Here is a 26,462-nt window from a genome sequence, read left to right as displayed (position 1 = left end):
GTGGTCTGACTAATGATTTGTAAAGTGGTAGGACTATGTTCTCATCACGGGCATCTATGCCCCTTTTGATGCAACTCATTATCTTATTGGCCTTGGCAGCAGCTGCCTGACACTGGATTTTGCAGCTTAGTTTGCTGTTTATTAAAATTCCTAGATCCTTTTCCATGTCAGTGTTAAGGACACTGTATTTCATGTACCGTGTGCCATTGGCTGTATAAAGTGTGAATAACCTAGTTGTGTAGCTAGGGGGAGCTGAAACCTTCTCATCCTCTCAGGAAGGAAGTTCCTAGTCAGTCTAGAGTTAGCTCTAGTAGAGTGAACACCTAACAGCGTTGTAGAGCAGAGACGTAGGGAATCCTCCTACCGGATTAAAACATATACAAGTGACAGTTTACATACCAGCTCTCAAAAGAAAGAGACATTCCAGAATGTTTGGTGGTCACAAAAAGATTGTGCAGCATTTGTCATAGAAGGTAACTGCCTACACCCTGGCTTTTAGGCTTCTCTGTATGTGATAGGACCAAACAAACCTCAGGCTTCCCATCATAGCCAAATGGCAGAAAGGGCCTCAGTCAAAGACTGTAGTCTCTTGAGGAAACTGGATATAAATATATATCTGGTGATAGAGAAGGTGCATCATTTTAGGCTGAAAAAGGAGAGATTGTACAGCCTGATTAAGGCTCTATTCAGACGTCCGCACTTTGGGTCCAGATCCATTCCGCAGTTATGCGGAATGGGTGTGGACCCATTCATTTTCAATGGGGACGGAAAAGATGCGGACAGCACACAGTGTGCTGTCCGCATCCGCATTTTATAGACCGCGGCCCCTAACTTCCGGTCCGCGACTCCGCAAAAAAATAGAACATTTCCTATTCTTGTCCACAGCTGCGGACAAGAATAGGCATTTCTTTTGGGGTGCTGGCCCGGTGTTTTGAGGATCGTCAATTTTCAGATCCGCAGAACACTGCAGACGTGTGAATGGACCCTAAAGGAGAGAAACTAGCCTCCGTGAATTCAACCTTGGGAATTGCTTATGTCAGCTGTAAAAATTGCATTTCATGTATGCAATGCTTGTGTGAATCCCCTGTTGACTGGCTTCAATAAAGTACTGTGGTTTGTTGCACTGAAATTTGGTCGTGTCTTTGTACCGCATTGTACTACAGTTTGCATCATCATTTTCACTACATGGTCTCAGGAAGCACTGGTGAGGACAACCACTGTGAATACTACAACCCCCATCTTTCTCACTACTGTTACTTTCATCCTCTCCACCTCCTCACTAGGCCGCTGCAATTATATCACAAAGGTTACAGACTCAGTCTCTTTCTTGTTGGAGAGTTAAAAAATTCTTCTTAAACTGTTTCATCCACTAGTAGTGCAGGGCTTGGTAGAATGAGGGTTGTATAATATGTTCATATTTGTAATATGTACCTTTTTATTGTGTTTTGATATAAGTAATATAAAATCAAAGAAGGATACAGGTAACCACTAAAGGGGGCAAATCTTGGTCAGATGATCACTAACAAGTGTTCATGGGAATGTTCGTTAGTGATTATCTGGCGGCAGTGGTGTACATAGAGAAGTAAGGGCCCCATAGCAAGGATCAAACCAGGCCCTCCACACTGGCCAGAACCTAAACCCTTTTCACTGAACCATGGGACATTTTTCTACTGCCTCATTTGCTAAAAGTTTTTTCTTCAGAGGGTAGAGTCCTGACCAAGTTTTCACCTCCAGTAGAAAAGTAGATAATCCCAACTAAGACTGGGCCCCCTCTTGCCATGGGCCCCATAGCAGTCGCATGGTCTGCCACTATGGTAGTTACGCCCCTGTCTGGCGGTAAAAACGCCTCCTTCCCAACAATCGTCTGCAAAATTGGCCCATGTAAAGGGGCCTTAAGTGAGCCATTATGTTTGACTCTAAATTGTAGTTATTTTAATTGACGGCAATTTCTGCTTCATTATAGGTGAGAAGTAGGTGTCTGGAGCTTGGGGCAAAGAACGTGTCTCTGGTTGTTGCTGACATGGGATCACCAGAGGCTCGGGAGAGAATTGTGGAAAAAGCCATCATTGATATGGGTAAGAAAAGGGAGAGCAAGCAAAATGATAAAATCAGTTCATCACATGCTAAATTCAATTTCTTCCATAATACACTGAATGCTGGAAAATGAGTGATTGCTAATGTTAACTGTTGCTACAATATTTTAGTTTATAGACTTAGGACCGTCAAAGGGTGCTCCGATATGATGGGCATGTGTGACGGACGTAGTCCTGTGTTTCTGTTATCTCAATTATCTAAATATCTGATATCTCAATGATAGCTTACAGGCTGAACAAAAGCACTCAAACAAAATCAGATGCTTCTACATCCAAGGCCATTTATCTTCAGTTTTATTTATTAAAAAACTTTGAGAGTTCTGTACGAAGTAACATTTTTTTTTTAAAAGGCTACACCAGCTACATCCATTTTACAGCTGTTTTTTGTTAAAAAAAACACTTCTATTAACAATTTTCTGCTGGTTTATTATAGATAAACTCTTCATCAGTTCAATAAGAATTTAACTTTAAGCATCACTAACTTTTCAAAACACTGTTGACATGTCATAGAGACATATCAAACGTTTGGATTGTTGGGGTTCAGAATGCTGTGACCCCCATCGATCTTTAAAACGAGGGCTGAGAAGCATGCGCATATTGCGCTCTCTCTCCTCAATGCATGTAAAGGGGTCCATAGAAGTCTGTGAGCCTATCTCGATTCCTTTCTTAGCAGCAAGGGGAGCATGAAATGCGCACTTCTCTCCCCTTATTCTATAGATCAGTAGGGCTCTCAGCACTCACAACCCCAACAATCAAAAGTATTGATATGTCTCTATGACATATCAAAGGTTTTCTGAAATGTTAGATTACCTTTTAGAAAAAGTGTTTATGACCTGTCAAGAGTTCAGAGATAAGGTCTACAGACTGAGGCATCAGGGCAAAAAGCCTACTAGTCTGCAAAGTCTTTAGTGAAAGCTAAAGAAGAAAAATGTTGAATTTTTTAAAATAAAGACCAATTAAATTTTTTTTATTTTTTTTGCTATAATAGGTAAAATGCAATAATAAAAAATATGCCCCCAAAGGTGTTCATGTCTAACTGTCTCTTTTATTGGATTGTCTCTGCTGGAAGGCATGAACGCTACCATTGAGCCACAGGCTTCATTTTGTCAATGGAAGGATTCTCTCTCACCAACAATCTCACTAGTGTTCTTCGCATGGTTACATTGTATGATTGTTTTGTTTGTTTAAATTGTTTAAAAAATAATATATATATATATATATTAGTATATATACAACTAATATATATTATAGTGATTATATATATATATATATATATATATATATATATATACAGTACAGACCAAAAGTTTGGACACACCTTCTCATTCAAAGAGCTTTCTTTATTTTCATGACTATGAAAATTGTAGATTCACACTGAAGGCATCAAAACTATGAATTATATACATAACAAAAAAGTGTGAAACAACTGAAAATATGTCATATTCTAGGTTCTTCAAAGCTACCTCTTGAAGCTCATCAAGAGAATGCCAAGAGTGTGCAAAGCAGTAATCAAAGCAAAAGGTGGCTACTTTGAAGAACCTAGAATATGACATATTTTCAGTTGTTTCACACTTTTTTGTTATGTACCGTATTTTTCGCCGTATAAGACGCACCAGCGTATAAGACGCACCTAGGTTTTTGGGGAGGAAAATAAGAAAAAAAATTTTTTAACCAAAAGGTGTGCTGTGGGTTTGGAACTAGGTGGTCTGTGGATGGCACTATTACTGGGGATCTGTGGATGACGGACACGGTTATGGGGGGATCTGTGGATGACGGACACGGTTATGGGGGCAACTGTGGATGACGGACACTGTTATGGGGGAACTGTGGATGACGGACACTGTTATGGGGGAACTGTGGATGACGGACACTGTTATGGGGGAACTGTGGATGACAGACACTGTTATGGGGGAACTGTGGATGACAGACACTGTTATGGGGGATCTGTGGCTGGCACTGTTACAGGGGGGGGGATCTGTGGACCCTCCCAGCCCATAACTGTGCCATCCACAGATCCCCCGCCGCTCCAGTATACTAATATAATATGTCTGATTTAATTAATGGTTATTAAATATGCATCTTTATTCCTAATAGTACCTTAAATCCTAAGCGCTTCAGTACAATGCCGGCAGGCCAGGCAGCTGGCGCGTCGCGTCACTCACTGACGTCACTTGCCTGCGCCGCCTGCTTCATTCATAAAGTAGGCGGCGCAGGCACGTGACATCAGGGAGTTACGCTGCCGCCCGCCCGGCCTGCATTGTACGGATGCGCTTAGGATTTAAGGTACTATTAGGCATAAAGGGGCATATTTAATAACCATTAATTGAATATGACATATTTTATTAGTACACCGGAGCGGCGGGGCGGGCCTTTAGTACAGTGACTGCACCGCCCCGCCGCTATTGCCGGCCCCAGCTCCTCCTCCCAGTCCCTCCCAGAGTCCCCGCTCGCTTTACATCGCTGCCAGCGATGTAAAACTGACTGCATTCGCCGTATAAGACGCAGGGGCATTTTCCCCCCATTTTGGGGGAAGAAAAAGTGCGTCTTATACGGCGAAAAATACGGTATTTAATTTCACATGTGTTAATTCATAGTTTTGATGCCTTCAGTGTGAATCTACAATTTTCATAGTCATGAAAATAAAGAAAACTCTTTGAATGAGAAGGTGTGCCAAACCTTTGGTCTGTACTATATTTTCTCAGATGCCATTATATACTCAAGTTCATTGATCTTCTTCCCTAAACTGCGAGCATTTGTAGACAAGACTCTGAGCTTGTCATTTCTTAACCTATGTGCTACTGACATCTTCTGGCATTGTTCAGGGGGGCAGTTGGACTGCTGCATTATAACTCTTTTGCCCCCCTTTCCTAGTTTAAATGCTCCTTAGAAAATACTTTGAACTGTTCACTGAGGACATTCGTTCCCTTGAGAGAAAGATGCAAACCATCTTTCTTGTACAGATTCTTTTCCATTTCAACTAGAGCTAACATGAGACACAAAGCCAAACCCTTGGTTCAGACACCATTCACCAAGCCATACATTGAATTCCTTAATGCACATCTTCCTGTCATGCTGAAGGTTATGCACAGGCAAAACTGCAGAGAATGAAACAGTCGAAGCAACCTCCCGTATATCATTACCAAGTGTGTGAAAAGCTTCCTCATTGCAAGCCAGATCATTTGTCCCAAGATGGACAATAACATCCACCTCCCTTTCCTGTTTTGCTTGCCTAACAATATAAGGATAAGTTGTCTGTCCCTGCTAGCGGTAGCACCAGGGAGACATCTCACAAAACCATTTTCCTCAAACTTCACACCTCTTATGATAGAATCGCCCACCAACAGCTGCTTACTATCAGTACTCACCTTATCCTTTTTGTCTTTGGCTGCAGTCTTGCATACTTTAGGCATCGGATATGATTGTTCCTCACCCACTGTGCTTGAGCCAGCCTCCATGTTGCTCTTGCGCTCTGAAAGTGCTGCAAGTGAATTATGGAGAGCCACAGACTGTGCGACATGTCTTCTATCCACAAGTCTAAGTCTACCAGAACCTGCAGTAGCCCATCTTCCATTTCTAGGGGGCCTCTGTGGCAGTGGCATTGCAATGTTCCCAGCCTGAGTTTGTTTAACAGTTAATTTACAAATCTCGGATTTCAAAAATGCGATTTTCTGCTGCATTGTGGAGAGCTGTCTACAGATCAGACAGCATCCAAACCTCTGAAGAGTGGAACCTGAAATAAAAGCACAACAATTCCTGCACAGAACCTGGTCTGCCATTGTAAAGAGGTGAAAGATTTTAAACAAACAAATCTAACTTTTTTCGATTGTATCCACCTGCAGATTACCTCCTGAGTATCTCCTGAATATCTCAGATTCACTTAGTAATGCTGCAAGTTATAATTAGGCAAGCTAATACTATGTTGCTATATATACACACACTCCCACAAAAGCTCCTCCCCCAACAACAAATTTAACACCTTAATCACCCTATGCTTATTTGCAATAAGATAATAGCAAAAACCTGTGTCTGAGCACAGTGTCTGAGCAGCCACCAAAAACACAGCTGAAGTTCTGCTACAGTGGAAAAGCTCTAAGTTAGTCTCCTGAATATCTCAGATGCACTTAGTAATGCTGCACTTGAGAATGCTGCAAGCTATATTGTTCACTTCTCCTGACTTCTCCAAACTCTTCACCCTTTTGTGAAATAACCCTGTGGGTGTTGTTGGTGTGTGCAACTAATACTACTTACCTTGTACCAATTTTACACAGCCGGCCACTTCCTACCTACCGGTACTTAAAATTAGACATTAAACTAAACTACATTTATAATAAAACTATTTACTTACCAAAGAAGCTATTCAGTCGTCTGCTATGCCGTCCTCTGCTTGCTTCTGCAGATTCTTTCCCCTCCTTTCAGTCTCTCCTCAGTGCGCAGGGGATCTGTGGATGACACACTGTTATGGGGGATCTGTGGATGACACAAAATACATTGCCATAGCCTATGCACCTGCATAGTCTGCAGTCAAAAACATTATAAAAATTGTCATGCGACATTGGTGCGACATCAATGTCGCACGACACATGTAGCAGTGTAGTTGTTCCCTATGTGTCGTGCGACACATGTCATCATGTGGCCCTAGCTTAAAGCTGACCTACAGCAGTGAAGAAAAATGTCTGGGTTGTTATGGAAACCTGGAGTAAAACTGTATGTATGTGGAGACTAAGGGCCTGCGAGCTACTATTGGCTGATAAGGGACATGCAACCGTGTGTATGGCAGTTGGGATAGGAAGAGAAAGACTTGCAGGCTTGTATTGGCTAATGCAGGAAATTTCTGGGGAATATCTCAGGAACGGTACGTCCTAGAGAGCTGTGACCCCACAAGATTTCTTTCCAGGTAGCAAGGGATATGTATACCAAGTTTTGTTGAAATTGATGGTTATTATCAATATTATCAATATATAGGTTGTGGGCCCAATAAAAAGTAAAACTGCATTAGAAAATATATATTTTTTTACCAATACACCAGTATTGAAAGCCACATTTTTTTACCTCATCGCAACTAGTAGGTGTGAATAACCGTCAATAGCAGGTCTTGTTCTAGAACGAATATGACATGGAAGAATTTATTATTCTCTTTTATTAAGACATTCCTTGTCCATATGCCTCATGCTGATAACAACTTATTGATATTTTTTTCCACTGATCAACAGTGTGCCTGTAGAGAACTTGCTTGTTAGCTACATAGTGCTAAATTAGCGCTATGTAACCTGCTAGATTGCAGGAGCAAGATTGTGGCTGCAGCGATGACAAAATACATTGCCATAGCCTATGCACCTGCACAGTCTGCAGTCAAAAACAGTGGGCAGTTATTAAGGGGTAAATTATTCTCTATGTCCTTTATGTAAAGTATACAAATGATATTTACTTATACACATGTATATACAGTATTGGACAAAGGTTTTAGGCTTTCAAAAAAAGTTAATAGTTTATTTTTACCAATTAACAAAATGCACAGTGTGAGGAATACCAACCCTCGTGCCCGCTTGACGTCAACTACGTCAAGCTCATAAAACGCGGTATGGTCCCTGGGTACGAGTAACACGGTAGCTTAGAACTAGGCCGAAACACGGACGTGGGGATTCATGATCAAAATACAAGACAGCACAAGATTAAATTATATATTTAATCGCCTTAAGGGCACACTAGATATAACACTATACACAAAGAATATATGTAGTGGTCTGAGGTTACAAATACAGGTAATATGGTACAAACAGGATTACACAGAGCACAAGTCAGTTACCGGGTAGATGAATGTTTCTTTGCTGTATTCACATGGAGGGCAGTGATGTCAGCTGGTTTCCAGGTCTCTCCAAACACATTTGCACTATGTGACCCCCTTTTAGAAAAAGACACGCCCGCTTGCTGGCACAAGTCTCTTAACCTGTAGCCGGCCCCTCCCCTCCCGGCCTCTGGGAGTGGTCCCACCCTCCCTGCTGATCCTGGCAGCTCAATGACCCACACAACACTTTAGGGTTCATAGCTCCAGACCAAAACTTCACAAGGGGATTGTTCTGGGACCAACAAATCCGCCTGAGTTCTGGCTACAAGTAGAGTCCAAACATGGTACCGTTAGTTAGTTTCTGTGGGGAGATATGTATATCTCCCCTCCCGGGCATCCTAGCATCGAGCCAGGACCACGTGGATTTTTGGCTTTGCCCGAGGATCGCAAAAAGATAACCGAATTATGCCTGGAATGGACGGACGATTCATAATTCCTTATGAAACGTCGGTGCCAACATGTCTGTGGTAAAGTGATAGATCTGGTCCAGGGCTGAGACCTCTTGCTGGGAGTTTTCCTGCTACATCCTCCTGGTGCCTGTCAGATGGAAGAGGTATGACTTTATCCACCTGGGGCCTCATTGAAGCCTGGACCCCTGGGGTGTTTTCTCCCTTGCTATCTGACAGCAGATGGCTGGGGGGTGAGAACATATTTTGCATGTACAATGACTATGTACATGCAAAAGGTGAATCAAATGATAATCCATATTCCTCACACCTCCCCCCTTTAGAGGGCGCTAGGGGAAGCACATTCCTGTGTTTCCCCTTGCACCGCTCTGCACCCTCTCTGGTGGCGAATGGTAAAGTGGTACGGCTGGTGCGACAATCTCTTGCGTACCCACCTTCCATTTGTTCCTGAGGAATAGAGTCACCCAGACTGAGCATGGAACCGAGGCCATAATTACTGGCGTCAGTTGGTATCGTAAACGGCCGCGTGAAGTCGGCTGCCTGTGGTACCGGGAAGCTGGAAAGGGTGTCCTTCAGCGCCTGGAAGGCCGTCTCGCAGTCGGTTGTCCAAGCGACTGCGGAGGGCAACATCTTCCTGGTGCGGTCTGTCAGGGGTCTCGCCAGGTTACTATAGTGGGGCGCGAAGGACATTACCTGGTTCTTGTCCTGGAGCGTGAGCCAGGATGCGCTGGCATCCACTCTGCCGGGCTCCGGTTCCGAAGCTTCCCCACCTACCCGGGGCCCCTCACTGGCGACACTTTCCTGGCGTAATGGTCAAGCCTGCCTGGCAGATCTGCCCGAGCATCTGCGCCAGATACTTCCGGGGAACCTCCTATGTTGGACCGAACACGGCAACAATCTCCAGGTACGCGGCCTTGTACCCTTTGAGTCCCTTAAGCAGGTAGACCATCCGCTTAGAAGTTGCAGGGGTATACTCCATGCCCAACGGCATCTCAGTGGACGCCGTCCTTCCTGGCATTTTGGTGAACAGATCCCGGAAGGGGCAGCATTCCGGGAGGGCACCCGCCTCCCGCTCATGAGGCGCCTGCATCAGCTTGTCCTGGGGTACGGAAACCAGCATCCACGCTCCTCTCACAAGCCATCTGGTCGTATCCCCGCTTCTGGAAGGTCTGGCCCTGCCCCACACTGTCGTGCACCAGCCGCGAGAAGGCCTGCGCCATTTCCTGGACGCGTACGGCACACTCAATGACCGGCACCCTAGGGATGGCCGCGTCTCCCATCCAGGCCTCTGACTTGGCGGCCCCCGGGTATCCGGGCATCGGAATCTCATGCGCAATCCACAAAAACTCCCAGAACGAATAAGGTACCACGAATTGTCGGTCCCTAGGCCACGCCTCCAGTGAACCCTACTGGACTGTTTCCCGGCACAATCGTTCCTGGTCCCAGACCGCTCTCTGGAGGCCTAAATCCAAGGAAGGCAGTGCCACCTGCTCCATGAGAGCTTTCAAGCTGGCACTAGCCCCTAACGCCACCTGAAACCCCTGGTGGGACGTGGTCAGAATAGATGAGACTGCCACGTCCCCTGTCAGTTCTACTAATTGACGGTCCCTAGGCCACTCTTTCGGTGAGCCCTGCTGGACTGTGACATGGCACAGCCGTCCTTGGTCCCAGGCCACCCGCTCTAGGTCTGAGTCTGAGGGAGGCGGTGCCGCTTGCTCCTTGAGAGCGTTCAGGCTGGTGTCAGCCACTAACGCCACCTGAAACCCCTGACCGGACTTGGCCAGAATAGACGAGACTGCCACGTCCCCTGTCAGGTCTCCGGGACCTGTCTACTGTCTGGAAGTGGGAAAGCCATTAGACCCTCTAGGGCCCCAGCACTCCCACTGCGCGTGACAGCAGTTATGGCCTCTGCCACCGCTGGTAGTGCCTGCTTCTCCTCGGCTTCCGGCCAAGTCGCCAGTCCAGATGGACTAACCTGGCCCTCTGATATTCCAGTTGTGGAGGAACCTGGCAGCCCTACTTCTCCTGGGACAGCCCTGACCTCATTTGCATCTTCCTCCCCCGCAGCTGTCTGCCCCCTGCTTGTCCCCTCAGTAGCCACATCTGAGGACAACAGGTCCCAGCATGCTTGCACATGACATGAATGACTCCCTCCCCCTTGAGGGGAGAGGCACACATTACATCCCCACATCCCCATCAACAGGCATGTTATGAACATTAACAGTATCAACAGGGGTGGACATTGCATCACATTCTGGGGATCAGACCTTGGGGGGTGTCAGCTGCCACGTACTTAGACACAAGCCGCCCCAGGTCCATCCCAAGCAAAACACTGGCAGGTATATTTGAGCAGAGTGGATCCAACATGCATGTAGGTCCAACACTCCCTGAATTTTATGGCGGTCATTATGGCGCATAACAGGTAGTATTTAGTGTTAGGACCCATCTAACAGAGATCGCCTTGACGTTCGGCAGACGGGCTTAGATGGTTTTGTACAAAATGCTTTGTCCAAGCATCTCACTTTTATAAATAAGCGTAGTATTAGCACAATAATTTTTGTAAGCATTGTTGTACTTTATCTGATTTGCAGAGTGCTGCTGCATTGTCTCTTTCTTTCCTATATTTGAGGACACCCCACCTCCCTTACTCCTCTACCGGCGCCCCAGTCCAAATAGACCTTGGCGATGGGCAGCGCTGGTTCTACTCCTCAAAAGCCGGAGACAGTAAGGGATCTCCCGGGCAATAAATCATGGGGTGCCACCAGTTCAGGCCGTACCAGAGTCTTCTCAGCGCCGGTGTCTCTAAGTCCCATGGCCACGGCTTGGCCCACGGTGACCGGTTGCAAATTGTCAAGGGACCTCCCACCACCCCCACCCACACACAACACAGTGGACGGTTTCTGGGTCGGCGACTGGGACGGGTCCCTCGGGCGTTAGGGACACATAGCTTTGAAGTGTCCTGGCTGCTTACACATGTGGCAAAGTCGGGGTTCCCACACTGATATGGAAAGTGTAGCAGGGGCTGGTGCCCACTTGGACCTAGGGGCAGGGGTAGCAGGTGCATCGTGCGTCTTACCCTCTTTCCAGCCGACAGTTTTCGGGGCCTCTGAAGTCCTGTTGTTGGTGTATTCATCGGCCAGGGCTGCTGTTGAGGAGGCCCCCTTTGGCTTCCGGTTGCGGAGGTACTGCTGTAGGTCCTCCAGGCAATTCCACAAGAACTGCTCTGTGGCGATGAGTTCCTTCAGATGCTGGATGGTGGTGAGCTCCAATCCTGTGGTCCATTGGTTGACCACTCTCAGCAGGGCCCGCATGTGATCGGCCCAGCTCTTAGTAGAACCCCTCTGCAAACGACAGAGTTTTTTCCGGTATGTCTCAGGGGTCAGGTTGTACTGCCTAACCAGTGCCTGCTTGATGTCCTCATAGCTCAGGATGGTCTCGCTGGGCAGGTACCCGAAGATTTCAATGCCTTTTCCCCTGAGACGTGACGTGAGGAATCTGACCCACTGGTCCTCCGGCAGCTTGTACTGATGGCAGGCCGTCTCAAATGCCAACAGGAAAGTGTCCAAGTCCCCATCTTTTTCCAGCAGGGGGAAGTCCTCTGCCCGCAGTTTGGGAATCCGGATCTCTGGAGACTCACATCGGGCTGAGGAGGGCTGCTGGAGTTGGAGCTGGAGCACTCGCAGCTGATGCTCACGCTTGGCGTGTGCTTGCTCACGACGTTCTGCAGCTTTTGCTTGCTCGTGACGCTCTGCAGCCGCCAGGAGGAGCTCAGAGGCTGCCTGGTCTCCGGCCTGGAGACAGTCCAGGGCAGCTTGTAGGAGAGCAGCCGAGCCTGCCAGGCTGGGGGGATGGGCAGGTGGAGTGAGGCCCACTGTGGACCTCACCTCCGGCAACTGGCTCCTTGGTGCTCCCCCCCGTCTTGAATAAAGTTGGCTTCCACCTCCTCTCGGCCCCCTATCTGGACTGTGTCCTCCCCGCCATCATTCATAGCCTCAGCCACCTCCTTAGCCTTGCTTCTTGTGTAACTGGCCATCATTGACACGGATGGTCACTGAAACAGACTGCAACCTGATGTACACACACACCTTATTGTATCTGCACTCAGACTGTCTAGTGTTGCGCTGATCTTAAGACTCCAGCGGCAAAAGCTACTGCTGGTAGTCTTTAGTGTCTGGGAGTATGGGTCTCACACACACACTAGTATCTCGATCCCAGTTTGCTGCCACCAATATGTGTGGAATACCACCCCTCTTGCCAGCTTGACGTCAACTACGTCAAGCTCACAAGATGCGGTATGGTCCCTGGGTACCCAGGCGTGACGTTACGCCCTCCAAGAGGAGCATGTAAGGTCAGCTTGGTAGTCTTTAGTGTCTGGGAGTATAGGTCTCACACTCACACATACTAGTATCTCGATCCCACTTTGCTGCCACCAATATGTGAGGAATACCACCCCTTGTGCCCACTTGACGTCAACTACGTCAAGCTCACGAGATGCGGTATGGTCCCTGGGTAACAAGGCGTGACATTCCGCCCTCCCAGAGGAGCATGTAAGGTCAGCTTGGTACAGTTTACACAGACACCTCCTGTCCACGTGGGCACAGAGAGGCAACAAGCTGAGAGAGCCTTTTCACTGCCGCCGTGAAACGGTGCTTTCTCAGCCCGGGTATCTGCCACCAGCTCCTCGTTTGATATAAGCCCGGTCCGCTAACAAGAAACGCGGTAGCTTATAACTAAGCCGAAACACGGACGTGGGTATTCGTGATCGAGATACAAGACAGCACAAGATTAAATGATATATTTAATTGCCTTAAGGGCACACTAGATATAACACTATACACACAGAATATGTACAGTGATCTGAGGTTACAAATACAGGTAAAATGGTACAAACAGGGTTACACAGATTACAAGTCAGTTACCAGGTAGATGAATGTTTCTTTGCTGTATTCACAGGGCGTTGGAGGGCATTGATGTCAGCTGGTTTCCAGGTCTCTCCAAACACATTTGCACGATGTGACCCCCTTTCAGAAAAAGACACGCCCGCTTGCTGGCTGGCGCAAGTCTTTTAACCTGTAGCCGACCTCTGGGAGTGGTCCCCCCTCTCTGTTCATAGCTCCAGACCAGAACATCACAGGGGGGTGGTACTGGGACCAACAGATCCGCCTGGATTCCGGCTACAAGTAGAGTCCAAACATGGTACAGTTAGTTGGTTTCTGTGGGGAGATATGTATATCTCCCCTCCCGAGCATCCTAGCATCAAGCCAGGACCACGTGGATTTTTGGCTTTGCCCCAGGATCGCAAAAAGATAACCGAATTATGCCTGGGATGGACGGATGATTCATAATTCCTTATGAAATGCTGGTGCCAACATGTATGTGGGAAAGTGATAGATCTGGTCCAGGGCTGAGACCTCCTGCCGGGAGTTTTCCTGCTACATCCTCCTTGTGCCTGTCAGCTGGAAGAGGTGTGTCTTTATCCACCTGGGGCCTCCTTGAATCCTGGACCCCTGGGGTGTTTTCTCCCTTGCTATCTGACAGCAGATGGCTGGGGGGCGACAACATATTTTGCATGTACACTGACTGTGTACAAGCAAAAGGTGACTCAAATGAAAATCAGGACTGCCAGTTAATTATAATCCATATTCCTCACACACAGTAAATACATAAAATGTAAATCAAATAAATTTTTGGTGTGACCACTTATTGCCTTTAAAACAGCATCAGTTCTAGGTACAATTGAACACCGTTTTTGAAGGAACATGGCATTTTGTTAATTGATAAAAATAAACTATTAACACTTCTATTTTTGAAAGCATTATTGGCAGTATTTTTCTACACCTTCTTGAAAGTTTTCACAGTAATATATATAGAACAAACAGTGCTTTAATTTTTATTTTTTTTTACATAAAACCCCATAATACGATATTTTGTTCACACTGAATGGTTTCTGATGTTTAAAAGTTGTATCCATACTAAGGACTCATGCACACGACCGTATGTATTTGTGGTCCGGAAAAAAAATGGATCCGCAAAAAATACTGATGACGTCTACGTGCAATCCATATTTTGAGGAACGGAACAGCTTGCCCCTAATAGAACAGTCCTATCCTTGTCTGCAATGCAGACAATAATAGGACATGTTCTATTTGTTTGCGGAACGAACAAACGGAAACGGAATGCACACAGAGTAACTTCCATTTTTTTGTGGACCCATTGAAATGAATAGTTCAGCATACGGTCCGCAAAAAAAACGGAATGGACACGGAAAAAAAAATTTGCACACAGGGACAGATCTACTATTGCAAATGTGCCAGAATTCTGTCACACATGCCTTTAGGTGCCCGTACATCTTCAATAGGCTGCTGGCCGAACGAATCAGCTGACAATTATCTCTTCCGATACCCTCACACAGTGGCATAACAAAGGGATCGGGCATTGAAATTCAAAACACCTGATCTTTCTTTCTCCAACTTCATCTGTCAAAAGAGAGGTAGAAGCTCCCCATACACAGCAGACCGTCAGCTGGTCTGGCCAAAAATGGCAGGTTTGACCAACATCTAAATTTTAGACAGCAGTGATTCTTCCCAACGTGTTTTTTTTTTTTTTTTTGAATGCTAAGGCTCAAGTGGCTGCAGCAGGAAGGAAACATCCTTCCTTTATATTTCCTGTTCTTTTTTAATATACTTCTGGCTTTAATCTAGTTTGATAGTAAGACGGCTCACTCCCTATAATCACGGCTAGGTGCCTGTGTCTAATATGAATCACCCTTTCAAAATAGTAAAATATTTATAATAGAATAGATCGTCACTCAACCATGAGGAATCGCGTCTCAGGAGATATGTGATAAAATACAATTTAATATCTAAATGCACAATAAAATCTCATTAAAATAAAACATACAATAACATAAACTTGGGATAATAATAGATACGCAGTCTCATGTAAGGAATCCGCAATGCCACGTGCTGATAATTATCACTGAAAGATCTGCAGGTTGTTACAGCTGCTTAGATAAATATGCCAAATGTAGCGTGCAAGTGTGGAGAAACCGTCCCGTTACACTGGTAACTTTTTAGTTCCTGTTTCATGATGTTTGTTGTAATAAATAACAATGTATGGCTCTTTGGTACTCACTATTCGGTAGTGCACGTACTTGTGGCGTCCCACGTGTAGAGGCGCTTACCTTGATGTAAGGTGGATCGGAAGCATACGGCAGAATGTAGTTGCTCACTGGTAAAGTGGATCGGAACAACAATGACTCGTTCCTCTTCTCGAGAGATAAACTGTTGCCTTTCTTTTGTATGGTATATTGAATGGCTTCAATTCACAGTAAATCTTTGTTCGTATTATCGCGAAAGTGGGAGATTACCTTTCTTTTGTGTAATGCCGTAAATGACTTCGATTTGCAGTGAGTCTTCGCTCGTTTTATCGACGATCTTTTCATAGGTATTCTTTCAGTAGGGCATGGCAATGCTGATGTACTGGACGCTTTATGAATAAACCTTAAGTCCCTATTTCTTCCTCAGTGGGTTTATTTGTATGAGAGAGTCCAGGTAGTTATATATCCATCTGCCTAAATGCTAATTGAAAGGGCGGATCCTATCAAATTGGACAAGGATGTAAAACATGGATAACAAGTGGACTGGGAGATCCCACACAGCCCTTTTCTCCATATTGCGGTATTGCGGTAATGATGCGTTACGTTTTATTTGCAATTAGTTGCTAAATGTGATGTCAGTAACAACTAATGTTCTAGAATAGTTTTCCCAATTTCAAATTAAAAGATATGCTGTATATACTTAATAAAACCGATCTGTATTCAATAAACATATTAAAAAGTAACAAATATATACATAGATTGCTGGATAAAAAATGATATATCAGATGAGATGGGAAATTTGCTGGATGCATCAGATGATATATAGGGGGGTTGCCCATCACCAAGGGGACATCCCAGTGCTGATAAAAAGCCAGACATGGGATCTCCCATCGGTAAGGGGCACTACCCCTATCAATACTGTAAACGTTAATTCACAAAAAACTTCTGGCTTTAGCTTAAAAAAAAACTGCCACCAAAACTGACATGAGTTGAAAACTCATTTGGATTAGATTCATGTACAAATAAATTCAGGTTCAACCCAAATCAAAAGTATTCAGATTGCCCAGAAAAGTCATATATGACACTCTATAAGGCTACATGCACACGACCGTATGTGTTTTGTGGTCTGCAAAAAAAAACACGGATAACATTGTAACAATGCCTAAAATGGACAAGAATAGGACATGTTCTATTTTTTTTTGTGGGGATACAGAACGGACATACTGATGTGGACAACACACGGCGTGCTGTCCGCATTTTTTGCTGACCCATTGAAATGAATGGGTCCGCATCCTATCCGCAACGGAACGGACATGGAAACAAACAACGTTCGTGTGTATGTAGCCTAAGGTATAAAACCGCTTCACCTCTGTTATGTTGGTGGGTTTCCTCCCATAAACTGTTCAATTCAGGTCCTTCCACAACATTTCTGTTGAATTAAAGGGTTCTTGTCACTTCAGCAAGTGACTTACTAACGTATTGTTATTATCCATATTGCTTCCTTTGTTGGCTGGATTTATTTTTCCATCATATTATAAACTGCTTGTTTCCATGGTTATGACCACCCTATAATCCAGCAGCAGCGGCTTGGCTTGCATACTATAGGAAAAAGTGACTTCCCCTCTGGTTGCTGGGAGCGTGGGAGCTAATAACTGAGTGAGGCTAGTAGTTACAGAAGTCTCACCGATATTTCAAGATATAAATTTGTCAGGGACCCACTGGAGAAGTCGTGGGGAAATATCCTTATCTAAAAATTTACTTTTATAAGATATGCAATAAAAAACACACCAGAGGATGCATCAACATAACAGACGTACATACACATAATGGGTTAAACGATAGATACCCCAATGCTGGTAAGGCAAAGGTAAATAAAGGAACTGCTGCGCCTGAATAGACGCAAGCAGTCTTACCTGACCAACCAAGTAGCTAGGATCAGATTAGTAGACTTAATGCCTGGGTAAGATGGAGTCCTGTGTAGGCGTGCAGTCAGGGAGGATGTGCTGTGCCCTATCTCACCCTATACTTGGGGGAAGGGGTCTGCTCCCATACTGCCTGTCTACACAGAGCACTCGCCCTAGAAAGGGCGACCCCGTCAGGATACCTGTCCCTAGTTAAGGACCTGATCACTAGCACTAAAAAAAAATTTCAATTACTACAGACCTCCCGACGTGGCATGTTTCTGTCGTGTCGACTCCTCAGGGGAAAGCAATTACATGTAGAAAAAACACGGTATATACCATATGTACCCGCAGGTAAAAAGATGCAAACACTGCAGTCATATGGTAATAGGAAAAAATTGGGCTCAGATGGTTAAAATGAGAGCCTATAGGAATGACATCCATGGTGCAGGACTGCCATACTGCAGAGGGAATAAGTATTCCTCTGGTCTTTGGTGTGTGAGGATATGGTGGTCCTCGCTAAAGGTAATGTCCCTATGGTTTAGGGGGTCCTTAACCAATACCAGCCACAATGATACATACCTTCGTGGAGTTTTAAATAGAGCCCATGCGCGCCTCTTCCTGGAGGCCCGCCCCGTCAGCGTCTGCGCCGGCATCCGACGTCACGCGCATGCGCCGGCGCATGACGTCACACTCACGCGCCGCGCGGTGACGTACCAGACTGACGCCGATAGCACGTGACAGCGGCGGCCAATGGTATGGGGAGGCGGAGGGTTTAATCGGTTGCCTAGGAGACGTGTCAACAGTGAGGAAACCGCACGGTACGTCTATTGATAAAGACGTCCATGGAGAGGCTATGACATAAAATCATAGCGAGATTAGACTGACATTTTGTGCAGGAATCTAGAAAACAGGGATTAGTAAGAGAGTATACTGGACCTAGTGCCGAGTCTATATGACACAGTGAAATATCTCATATAGACTCCTCCCATTACAATGGATGGGGTAACGCCGTTAATATGAGAGACACAGATCACCACATTTTATACAAAGCACCCAAAATCTAGCCTTTCGTTCAGGCCCAGGGGTGCAGACGTTTTGAGGCAGAAGATCCAACGGGTTTCGCGTTGGAGGAGACATTTGTCCCAATCACCCCCTCTGATGGGAGGCTTTACGAGATCTATGCCCAGGAATTTCAAGGAAGCAATACCATTATGGGTAGTGTGTACATGCTTTGATAGTGGGGTATCCCGTTTATGTGAGATGTCCCCCAGATGTTCTCCTATCCGATTCTCGGATCGTCTTGCCTACATACTTAATCCCACATTCACATTGAATCCGGTATATGACCCCTCTAGATTTACAATTAATGAAATATGGGATTGAATATGTTTTGCCTGTCACGTGGCTTACAAATGACTTTGTCGTTTGTATGCGTTTGCATGCCACGCAATTTCCACATTTGTGGCAACCAACCAGGTGGACTTCGTGCGATCTGGTGCATAGTGAATATGCACCAGTTTGTCACGTAGATTGGGTCCCCTACGATAGGTGATTTGAGGTTGATCACCCAGCACATCTTTAAGGTCAGGGTCCATTTTTAGGACCTCCCAATGACGTTTTATGATGTTCTTAACTTGTTTGGACCCCCTGTCAAAATTGGTGATAATTCTGAACATTTTGGTTGGTGGAGTGGATGGTTGGTTTGGAGTAAGCAAGGAAGATCTCGGTCGAGACAAAGCTGTCTGGTAGGCCGATCTCAACACATGATCAGGATAGCCCCTAGATAAAAATCTCATCCTGAGGTCGGCTGCCTGATTGATGAAGTCACGCTTGTCTGAACAGTTGCGTCTAAGTCGCAGGTATTGGCCCTTCGGAATTCCTCTCCTGAGTGGGAGAGGGTGGTTACTCTCCCATCTCAGGAGGGAATTAGTGGAGCTAGCCCTCCTATATATAGAGGTGTCCAGTTCCCCCTTATCATTCCTGGAGATCTTTATATCCAGGAATGGTAGAGTGGTGGAATGCGATTCACAGGTAAAATGCATACCTATCTGGTTCGTTAAGTTGCTGGACGAAGGCTTCGAAGCCCCCTTGGTCTCCATTCCAGAGAATAAAGATGTCGTCAATGTATCGCGCCCACAGACCAATTTCATAGGTGTCCAACGCCTCGTCTTCCCTAAAGACAAGGGTCTCCTCCCACCAGCCCAGGAATAGATTCGCGTACGACGGGGCACAGGGACTCCCCATCGCCGTACCCGTGAGCTGGTGGTAGGTCCTCCCGTCAAAGGTGAAGAAATTGCGCGTTAGGGTAAATTCGAGAAGTCTCAGGACGAATTGGCTGTGGGCGCGATACTGACATCCCCGTGAACGGAGGAAATGTTCTACCGCAATGAGGCCTAAATGATGTGGTATGGAAGAGTAGAGGGCCTCCACATCAATACTAGAAAGGAGACATGTCTCCTCCAATGTCAAACCCTCCAGTCGTTTGAGGAGGTCAGTGGTATCTTTGACATGGGAGGGGAGAGCCAAAACAAAAGGTGCCAATATCCGATCAACATAGATGCCTAGATTCTGATTGAGGTTATCCACCCCCGAAACAATAGGTCTTCCTTTCAGAGGGGATACCCCCTTGTGCACTTTGGGGAGACTGTAAAATGTTGATTTACGGGGATGCATAGGGAAGAGGGAGGCAAATTCCTCCGCTTATTCCCTCTGCAGTATGGCAGTCCTGCACCATGGATGTCATTCCTATAGGCTCTCATTTTAACCATCTGAGCCCAATTTTTTCCTATTACCATATGACTGTAGTGTTTGCATCTTTTTACCTGCGGGTACATATGGTATATACCGTGTTTTTTCTACATGTACTTGCCTTCCCCTGAGGAGTCGACACGACAGAAATGTGCCACGTTGGGAGGTCTGTAGTAATTGAAAAAAAAATTTTTGTGCTAGTGATCAGGGTCCTTAACTAGGGACAGGTATCCTGACGGGGTCGCCCTTTCTAGGGCGAGTGCTCTGTGTAGACAGGCAGTATGGGAGCAGACCCCTTCCCCCAAGTATAGGGTGAGATAGGGCACAGCACATCCTCCCTGACTGCACGCCTACACAGGACTCAGTCTTACCCAGGCATTACAGTCTACTAATCTGATCCTAGCTACTTGGTTGGTCAGGTAAGACTGCTTGCGTCTATTCAGGCGCAGCAGTTCCTTTATTTACCTTCGCCTTACCAGCATTGGGGTATCTATCATTGAACCCCTTATGTGTATGAGCGTGGGAGCTCACATAGGCTAGTGCTTTTTTTATAGTGTGCAAGCATAGTCACACTGATAGATTGGGCAGTCGTAACCATGGACTCCGTTGCATTCAAGTGAATTGGATGGAGGAGATATAATTACACCTGGTCTCCTGTCGACGACAGGCAGCTAAACAGTGAAGAGAATACAGTGCCCACATGAGCACTGAGTTCTCTTCAAATAGCTGATCGGCAGGGGTGTCGGGAGTCATATCCCGCCAATCTGATATTCACGACCTATCCTGAGAATAGGTCATAAAAATGGGCAAAGCAGTATACCCCTTTAACATAAGCTAATATGTGAAAGACCTTTAGTTGCTTAGAGGTTACCTTGGGTTCCTTTGTGACTCTGCAGATTTTTGCACGCCTTGCTTTTGGCATGATCTTTGTTGGTCGACCACTCCTGGAAAAGGGTAGTTATAGTCCTGACTTTCCTCTGTAAACAATCTAACTGGATCAGCGAAGTCCAAACTCTTTACAGATGGTTTTGTAACCTTTTCCAGCCTAATGAGCATCTACAGCGCTTTTTCTGAGGTCCTCAGAAATCTGCTTGGTTTATGCCATGATGCCATATGTTGTGAAGATTAGACTTTGATAGTTGCCCGTTCTTTACATAACACATGTGTCATCCCATTGAAAACAGCTGACTCCAATTTCACCTTCAAATTATCTGCTAATCCTAAAGGTTCACATACTTTTCCACTAACAGGCATGAGATAATGGATCATTGTCTGATTTAGTTATCTTTACTTTATTACATGTCTGAAAATCTGATGTAGTTTTAGGTCTTATTTACACAGAAATATAGAAAATTCTGAAGGGTTAAGGGTACATGCACACGGTCAGGATTCATGTGCGGAGAATCCGCACTTAAATCCGCAGGTGTTCGCAGGCAAATCCGTGCGGTCAATCCACATCAATTGGTGCGGATTTGGTGCAGATTTTCCGCATGCAGATTTTACTAAGTAAATGAAAAATCCGGTCAGGAAAACTAATATAAATTGACATGCTGCGGATTCTAAAATCCGCACCGCAGGTCAAAATCCGCGTGGAAAAAATCTGCATCATGTGCATTAATTTCAAATTCTCATAGAATACAATGTACAGGATCCGCGCGGAAAATCCAGATGCAATCCTGCATTTAGCCTTACTCAATGCTTTCTAAAATACTGTATATAAATTAAAATATACATTGTCATTCATTTAACCCATTCTATTTCTACGTTTTTTCATAAACAATATCTAACAGATACTAACTACTTTGTTTAACCCTGCAGGAGGTTTGGATTACCTGGTGTTAAATCACATTGGCTCTACCCCGTTTCAGATGTGGGATGGCGATATAAATCACACAAGATGGCTAATGGAGGTTTGTATCCCTGCTTGCATATGTAGAAAATACATTCTTTGTTTAATGGGAACCTGTCAACAGTTTCAGCTGACAGCTGACAGTGGGCAGAATGAAATCCCAATAGGGTCCCTCATTATAGAGATCTAAATTTTAGTCTGAAACATTGAGAAAACATGCTGGATATGGGGAGAAGTGTATATAGTCAGCTCCCCTCTGGCTTTTCCCCACTCAGCTTGTCTTGATACACAGGTCTCCCCATATGCAAATAGACCTGCCAAACAAGACAAACCTGGAAGGAAAAGACGATAGCGAGTCAGCCAGTAGACACGTCTCCCCGTGCCCGTATTATTTACTCTGTGCTAGAATTGTCTTTGAAACTGTGATTACATAGCTCTTAGTTATTATGAGGGACCCCATTGGCATTTCATACTGCCTGTGGTTTGGGCAGCATGAAACTGCTGACGATTCCCTTTAAAGGGGTTGTCCCCAAATCAACACTTATCACATATCCAAAGAATTGGTGCTAAGTATCTGATTGCTGAGGTCCTACTGCTGGAACCACCATTCATCACAAGAACGAGTGTCCCGCGTCCAGGCTTGGACAGGTGAATCTTCAGGTGGGCCTTTGAGCATGGGTAGGCCCCTAGTCCCCCAACCCATTGCACAAGTGGTACAAGGCACAGTAGATTGACTGCACTACATATGAATAGGCAGCATACAGAATGTCATCCAGCCTATGCTTCCATTTAAAAAACAGTAGATTATTAGATTAGATAGAGACTACCCTGTTTATTATTATAGATGCATCAGGTGACGGAGAAGACTTCTAGGCACAGAGGCATGCCAGTCAGTATCCTCCTTCCCCAGGGACCTGCTGTCGTGAAGTCACTGCAGGGACCCTATAATCAATCATTTTGAGCATCTTGCTGCTTCTTGCAGGTAGGCTTTGCATGTAAAATCACCAAATATTCAAACACACACATATAATGTAAAATGATAATTTATTAAAGCAATTTAATACAAAACTCAATGAATAACATTATAACATTTTTTGCAGCAATACATGAGATGCCATGACAAAAAATACTCTCCCCAAGGTTATGGTCACATGTTAACTATAACTCACACGATATATATAGACAAAAGTCAATGTATAGTGAACACTATAGTCGGTAGTGTACCACACTTATATACTCCACCCTGATCCTGCAAAAGGCATTGGAAGCATACATTCAAAAATCAGCCCAAAATATTTAAGGCAACAAAATTACCATAATACCCCACTTGGGCACCAGGCTACTGCTACATATGTAACAAAATGCCAAAAAATAACACCAGATCATTACGAAGAGTATCCTATACAGACCGAGAACTTGGAGAGACCACCAAACCCTGACACACGTTTCTCTGACGCTTCATCTTTATTTATTTTTAGTATTTGCATGTAGCTGTACATTGGACCTCCAGAATAAATTTTTGGGTGCATTGTAAGCACGCTGGTCCGACACTGTCCGTGCCCCTATTTTAAAAACGTCAATGGTCATGCATGCAAAGTGATGCTACATTCAAAGGCTATAGCAATGATGAACTATCCTTTTACAACTTGCCTACTGCTGAACGACAAAATACGTCATAGCAGTAGGCTGTCAGCTGTAAGCCGCCGAAAACAAACAGTGGCTGCTTTAACTATGTATTTCCACCTGATGGCATTGCATTAGACAAAACCAAGGTGCTTCCTTCCTCTGTCTCTGCATTGACATCCAATGACGGGATTGCAGGGAGTCAATTGACGATATTCTGTAGATGTAGGCTTGCTCAAGTCCTTCTGTCTCTTCATGTAATCCCAGACAGACTTGATGATGTTGAGAGCATGGATCTGTGGAGTGCCATATGATCTCCTCCAGAACTCCTTATTTATTTTTTTACACTGAAAATAGCTCTTAATGACATTTGATGTATGTTTGGGGTCATTGTCATGCTGTAGAATAAATTTGGACCCAGATAGATGTCTACCTGATGACACTGCATGATGGATAAATATCTGCCCGTATTTCTCAACAATGAGGGCACCATTAATCTGGCAGGCACATGTTGAACACTGTTCTGTCGGAGACTGCTGTAGATCTTGGAGAGCTTTTACTTGTCATTTTTTCAAATACGCAGTATTCAGTGTGGGCTATGTATGGAAAAAAGGCAGTGGCTCTGCTGCCTCTATTGGTCCCGGACTCCCAGCTGACACGATTGATCACATGATTGCAGGGATGCTGATTGTAGAAGGCTACTGCTGGGTCTATCAGTGAAAACTGTCACTGCACTGCATAGCCACTCTGCACTGCATAGTTACTCAAATTACTGTGGAAAAGTATACTATAAAAAATAGTTATGTCAGGTTGCATAGTCAGGTTATGACTAAGACTTGATGTTGAAACGCGTCAACCTGTTATGGCTCATGTTCCTGTACTTGTTTTTTTATAATTGCATTTTTATGTGAACAAGGCAGAATGCACAAGGTATTCAGCAAAAGAACACATAATATAACATCAGGTGATAAGTGCAATATAAATCTATATAAATAAAGGCTATGTGAAAATCCTGCGTATTGTCACACTCTGTTAGTAGAAAAGAATAGAAAATAAAAAAGAAGAGACAATTATTGACGGTGTCTCACCGTTAAAAGAACGTTTCTGAGGAAGTAGCTACATAAATCTATTATTAGGGTAAGTATGATCTACTTTGAATCCTATCAGAACATCACTGCTGTAAAGAATGTAACAGAGGAAAGAAAGACTTAGACAATACAGACAAAGACACATCGGAGGGGGGGTTAAAGTATTCTCTTAAGCTCGTCTCAGGGTTGCCTAGTAGCCCAATAGTTGTCCCAGAGATCCCAAATGGCATGAAATAGATCTACTTTATCCTGGAACATAGCGGTTGTGTATTCCAGGGTCTGGACCTCCGTCACCCTAGCATATAGGTCGGAGATTTTTGGGGGGTCAGATCGTTTCCAGAGGAGGACAAAAGGCAGCGAGCTGCAGTCAGTACTTGTATCAACAGTTTAAGTGAATGTTTCTTTATATTTGCTGATGTAATATTAAGTAGGAAGGATATAGGATCAGGAGGTACTGTATACTGCAGCCAAAAATATCACTCAAAAGAGAGCTGACTCTGGACCAGAAGGTGCGTGTTAAGGAGCAGTCCCAGAAAATGTGGTGTAGCGTTCCCTTAGTTGTCCCGCATCTCCAGCAAATCTCCGCGACTGCTGGATTCAATCTATGGAGGAGATCAGGAGTGTGGTACCAGTACATTAGGATCCTCCATATAAGGCGCCACAGTGCATTCGGTAGAGTTCTCCCTAAATATTCCTCCCATCGGACCATATAAGAGTGTCTATGAATCCGTTCCGGGAAGGGGATCGACAAAATGGAGTAGATCTCAGATATTAATCCCTTCATATGCACCTCTAAGAAGATATATTGGGCAAAATGTCTAATCTAAACATAGAAGTAATTGGTCGAAGAGGGAAGGCTATATTTTCTCTGAACTTCTGAGAAAGGTAATAGGTCCCTAGTGAATGGGTCTACAATGTCTGCATAGCGAAAGACACCACGCTGAAACCATAGTCTCGTTGCTGAAGTGGTGAGACTTGCTGGGAGTAGTGGATGATATAAAAAAGAAGTCATGGAGGAGTGGTGGGAGATCAGAGGGAATCTACTACTACTACAGGTCCACCATATGGATTTAGTGCAGGCCATGGACCCTAAAAGTTACCTAGGTGATGACACATTATAGGGGCTAGACCATAGCAGGGATTTAGGATGTATGGAAGCCAGCCAGTGTCTCTCTGTCTGCATCCAGATAGAATAAGGTTGCAGAAATGCCCAAGCTGTGATGCAATGTAACAGAACTGCCCAATAATATTTAATCAGGTCAGGTACTCCCAGGCCACCCCGAGACTTGCTAGACAGGAGTACAGACTTAAGTATCCTATGGCGTCTCTCAGCCCATATAAATCTGAGGAGCTGAGGCTGAACAGATCGCAAATCTCTGAGGGGAACCAGGATGGGTAAGGTCTCAAACAGGTATAGGATCTTAGGTAAGATTGTCATCTTTACTGCCGCAATGTGACCTAGAAATGATTTTGGGAGTGCTTGCCATTTGGCGAGGAGATCCCTAATTTCTTTATATATGTGAGGGAAATTAAGTTTTTAGAGATCTGTGTAATGGGGGTATAGTTCACACCCAAGTATCATAAGGAATCCTCCTTCCAATGGAAAGAAAAAGTTTGCCCTAAGGGGGCCAAGGGTCGTCTGAGGTATATTGAGCGGGAGAGCCTCAGTTTTATGGGTGTTGACCTTATACCCCGACAGTTGTCCAAACTCTTGTAATATGGAGTAGAGGTTTGGGAGGGAAATATGGAGTTTAGTGAGGGTGAGGAGAACATCATCCGCATATAGTGACAGCTTGAACTCTTTATCCC

At 44.9% G+C, this 26,462-nt stretch overlaps 1 protein-coding gene across 1 annotated transcript in view; it reads left to right on the top strand.

Moving 5' to 3' along the window:
- LOC122927338 (hydroxysteroid 11-beta-dehydrogenase 1-like protein) overlaps positions 1-26,462 on the top strand; it is a 99,080-nt gene that overhangs the window by 2,259 nt on the left and 70,359 nt on the right. Inside the window, exons 2-3 of the mRNA XM_044279087.1 lie at positions 1,964-2,075; positions 21,912-22,003. Of these exons, the coding sequence (XP_044135022.1) occupies positions 1,964-2,075; positions 21,912-22,003 (204 nt within the window). The remainder of the gene's footprint in view (positions 1-1,963; positions 2,076-21,911; positions 22,004-26,462) is intronic.

The sequence above is a fragment of the Bufo gargarizans genome, chromosome 1 (genome assembly GCF_014858855.1).
Source record: "Bufo gargarizans isolate SCDJY-AF-19 chromosome 1, ASM1485885v1, whole genome shotgun sequence".
Classification (NCBI taxonomy): domain Eukaryota; kingdom Metazoa; phylum Chordata; class Amphibia; order Anura; family Bufonidae; genus Bufo; species Bufo gargarizans.
This window is presented reverse-complemented; position numbering and strand designations above follow the sequence as displayed.